At 29.4% G+C, this 4,724-nt stretch overlaps 1 protein-coding gene across 1 annotated transcript; it reads right to left on the bottom strand.

The window, feature by feature from the left end:
- Window positions 1–445: 445 nt before the first annotated feature.
- On the bottom strand, window positions 446–3,207 carry LOC110699806. The gene is made up of 2 exons (XM_021877320.1): window positions 906–3,207; window positions 446–813 (listed from the first exon to the last, which is right to left on the bottom strand). Exons 1-2 carry the CDS (start codon window positions 1,269–1,271, stop codon window positions 637–639), a joined length of 543 nt encoding a protein of 180 aa, XP_021733012.1. The 5' UTR covers window positions 1,272–3,207; the 3' UTR covers window positions 446–636.
- Window positions 3,208–4,724: the final 1,517 nt, after the last annotated feature.

Genomic DNA, 4,724 nt, shown 5'->3' with positions numbered 1-4,724 from the left:
AAGTAAAAAGTATAAACATGTATAAACATTGAAATAATTAAACAACTCACACTAATTGAAGAACCAAAGTACGATTTGCGAGGTCCACCTTCAAATATTTCTAATTTTCATTGAGAAGCAATGCCCATCAATCCACAAATACTACTGCTCATGATTTCAGAAGGCTCTCCTAATGTGTAGAATTCTTGCCTTTGAATCAAATGCTTTTCGTGAAAAAATACCAACAGTTCACTTAGTCAAAGAGTATAAAATAAGAATTAAAAAGGTGTTTCATAAATAAATAAATAAGAGAAAATCAATGTAATCAAACAAAAGATTACTTACTTAGGAGCCAAACAAGAATCATTGATAATGCAATAGTCAACAATCTCTAGGACTAATGGATCCAATAGCTTTATTTCCTTGTTATTTGACTTTAAAAAGTGTGAAATGAGTATAAGCTTTTCATCAGATTTCCAATCTAAAGAAAACAAACACATGGACCTTCCATTTGCAAGAATATATTCAAAGCCAATCACAGGCATATTGCCTCTAATTGCCTTTCTCCCTCCATTTGTTTTGTTGTGGTCAAATGTAGAAATTTGATCCAAAACCTCATGTAATTTTGTCACCCAAATAGCAAGTTCAGAGATCTCATCAATGACAGATTGAACTCGAGGATCCATAAAAAAACGAATCATCTTGGGATAATTTAATACCAGGAGAGTTGTTGGCCTCACCACGTGAAAGAAGAATCTCTTTTATCTTGTCATTATAAAAACAAGAGATCACATGCATATCTCTTTTCATGAACAAAAATTGCTCATGAACGGGCTGCAAAAACATTAAAAAAAACATGTATAAACATTTAAATCATATCCAATAATAAAAATAATAATATAGAATAAAAGTCAGCTACTCCTTACATCAATAGCAGCCGAATGGATCTCTTGATCTGACATCGAAGCTGATGGGAGAATGAACTGTATTGTACCCTGGGAATCAGGCATATCAACACTCCCCCCGACATTCCTCACAACATTATAACTCCCCCCAACATTCCCAATACTCCCCCCTGCAGTACCCAGTACATGTCCATCCAGAAACTTCAGTTTACCACTAATAGGACACACACCAGAGAGTAAAATCCCACACCCAGAACTTTTGGACAATTTTTCCTTCTTAATTTTATCCCTAATCAACTCATCATTCCAATGTTGAATTAAGGGTAAAGAATTACTTAATTCAACATTCCTAAATTTCCACCTATGGAAGTAAATAATCTCCAACATCAAAGTACAACCACAACAGTTCTGAATTTCTCCTTTTTTGTAACTTTTAACACCTTCACACAATTTTCAAGAACATATTTACACCAATTCAATTTCTTAATTTGTTCAACATCATCAAGTGTCTTGACAATCCTAAGATCAGCGGTTCTGTTAGAAGTAGGAGCTAAAAACGTGGATATTGCATGCATAACAAAGAGTTGCTTAATCTCATCTCCACCTTGACCTAAAGTAAGTATCCTAGCTTCTAAAAAATTAAGTGTAATTTGATCATTTTCATCTGTCAACCCAAAATGCAATCTCCAGACATATTGAAAACAAAGGCTGGATTATTTTTATTAGCAGATTTAGGTATCTCCTCAACATTTTTGGGGTTCAAAGGAAGGCAAAACACGTCATACACATCATACTCATTCACCACAAATTCCTTATTATTATCGATTGAAAACATGCAGCTACCACAGTAAAAAAATTAGCCACCTGTACATACTAGTAGGATTCCTTTTCAACTTCAATGATAACAACCCTCCAAAACCGATTTCATTTACAGAATTTTTTTGATCAACAGTAAAGTTAGACATCATGTCAACCAAATGCAAAGGCCTACATTTAGTTTTAAATGGCCGCAATCTACAAAATAGAAATAATAATGCTATCAACATTAAATCAACATCAAGTTAACAAATCAAAAAATCAATGCAGTCTGACAAGATCAAATTAGTGGCCAATAATTAAAGATCAAAGAAGCACAACTTAACCATAATCCAGTCCCAAATTTGCATAGTCACACCAACATACATGTTGAATCTAACTTTTTGAGAGCACTCCAAAGTAAACAAAGTTACTTATGTAGGTAAATCACCACCAGATTCACCAGCTTCAACTATTGATTTCTTAGTTCTTGTGCTTGGCTTCTTAGGACGAACAAGAGCAACAACTTCAGCTTCATCTTCATGAGTTCTCTTACGACGAGATGAAGGTGAACCAATTGCAGAAACTTGATGCTCAAGAACATCTTCATGAACCTCTATAGCAACACTCTTTTTCTTATTAACTCTAGTTTTCTTCTTCAAGCCTTTGGCATCATTATTAAACAAAAGAAATCAATATGTAAATTATAGTGACCTTTCTAAAATAATAATGACCAGAAAATTTAAGACCAGAGAATCACATAAATCAACCCTAAAAAATAGAACCATTACAAATTACGTAAAGCAGGCCAGTAACCAAAGTATCCAAGCTCGAAAATCCGGTAAACTTCATTCAAACAGCAGAGACAGAAAACTAATGAATTAATAGTGAAAACATCATCGAGCACAAATCATCATCGAGTACAAACCATCATCAAGTACTGAAACTAAACTCAAAAACAATAAATCAACGACGAAAACAACTAAATCATGAAAAAAAATAAAAATCAATCAAAATTTAACGAGAAAACAAACAGCTAAACAATCGAAACAAAATTCAATCGAACATTTATTGTGGTTTTATGTGTTCAATAGAACAATAAACAGATAAAATAATCGAACATCGGAAAACCCTAGATCTTCAAATAATCTTCAATACGAAACAAAATTCAAACAAAAATTCATGCAAATAGTTTCAATTAAAGAAAAACAACAATTAATAAGCTTAAAATTGCAGGAATCAAATGATAAACAAAGATTATGCCAGAAAGTGGTTGATCTACTTTTGTAGCTGAAGAATGAAGGCTTCTTCTTCGGTGAAATGTGCCACCACCTCGAGTTCTTGCCATTGAAGAAGAATTCTAGCAATTTTACAAAAATAGCAAAGCTATGAAGAGAGAGAAAATGGAAGAAGGGAAGCTTGGAAGAGAGAGAAAGTGTAAGCCTGCGTTTTTGTGAAAAGAAAGAAAGGGAGGTGCGTTTTGGCTGGTAATAGAGGAAGTAAGATGTTGGAGAAATAAAGGGAGGCACGTGACAATTCTGGTCCATTGTGGACCAGGTTTATTTAAGAATAATCAAATACATTTTTGTTTCTTAATAAGTCATTTCGAATGTGTGTGTGTATATATATATATATATATATATATATATATATATATATATATATATATATATATATATATATATATATATATATATATAATAGATTTATTCTTTAAAATTCTAGTGATAGATAGACCATGTTTACTCCACCCTTTTTTTTTTACTAAATTGAAACTATTTTTGCTGATCGAAATTATTTTTTTGAACTAAAATTATTTTCATGATTCTCAATTATATTTATTTTCAAAAGTTATAGATTTTTACAGAAATTTACTTATTTTTACTAAACTTAAATTATATTTATTGAACTGAACTTATGTTTACAAAGCTAAAATTATTTTTACTGAATGTTATTTTTTGTAAGTAAACTAAACAGGGCATTACTTAGATAAAATCATACTAATATATACTATTATTAGAGTAACTTAATTACCTTCAGTAATTATGGGAAAATATTTATGTTGAGATACTTTCAACAACCCCATATATATGCACACGATATATATTAAATAAAAATAAAAATTCAATTCTAGATGTTACATAGGTTTGGGCTTAAGTAGAGATAAATTCAACTAGCTTATACGATGATATGCATATTAAAAAATTATTCACTTTTTTAAATGTCTATATTTGCTAAACTTAAATATTTTTAATGAACTAAAATTGTTTTAAAGTATGGGTCAATTAACCCACTTTGTTTTTAGCAAATAAATTATTATTTTAAATATTAAAAAAATAAAAAATACTAAATTATATCATTTGGGAAAAATAATACGCAAATTTTGAGCTCTCTATTAATACACACATTACACAAAATTATATTTGTAATCTATGTGCAATATATATATATAGTATACATGTAATTTGACGTAATTTGTAAAATTTAAATAATTTCACCTTTATATTACATCCTTGAATAAATTAAATATTATTAATTTTATTTAAATTTTCATATCTTATTAACTAAATTTATTTCAACTATAATAACGATGTTTTATATGCACAAACATTGTTTTAGTGAAGAAACATATACACTTTTGTAATGACTTATAAAACGAAAGTGTAATTTATTTTTATAACGAATTACAATTTTGTTTCTCACTAAGTCATATATATATATATATATATATATGTATATATATATATATGTATATATATATATATGTATATATATATATATGTATATATATATATATATATATATATATATATATATATATATATATATATATATATATAGGGGTGGGATCATGTGAGAACCAAGGCTTATATGAGAACCCTCTTAAAATAAGAACCAATCTTACACCATCAATTTTGAGGTTATGGATGGCTGAGATTATTTATCACTTTCCCATGCATTTTCTTGGGAACACGCATTTCAGTCATTGGTACATGCTTTTTAATTTTTTTGGGAACACGCAGTCATTGGTACATTTCACACATA

Source organism: Chenopodium quinoa, unplaced genomic scaffold, assembly GCF_001683475.1.
Source record: "Chenopodium quinoa cultivar QQ74 unplaced genomic scaffold, ASM168347v1, whole genome shotgun sequence".
NCBI classification, from domain to species: domain Eukaryota; kingdom Viridiplantae; phylum Streptophyta; class Magnoliopsida; order Caryophyllales; family Amaranthaceae; genus Chenopodium; species Chenopodium quinoa.
Note: the sequence above shows the minus strand (reverse complement) of the source record. Positions and strands in the feature narration are given on the sequence as shown.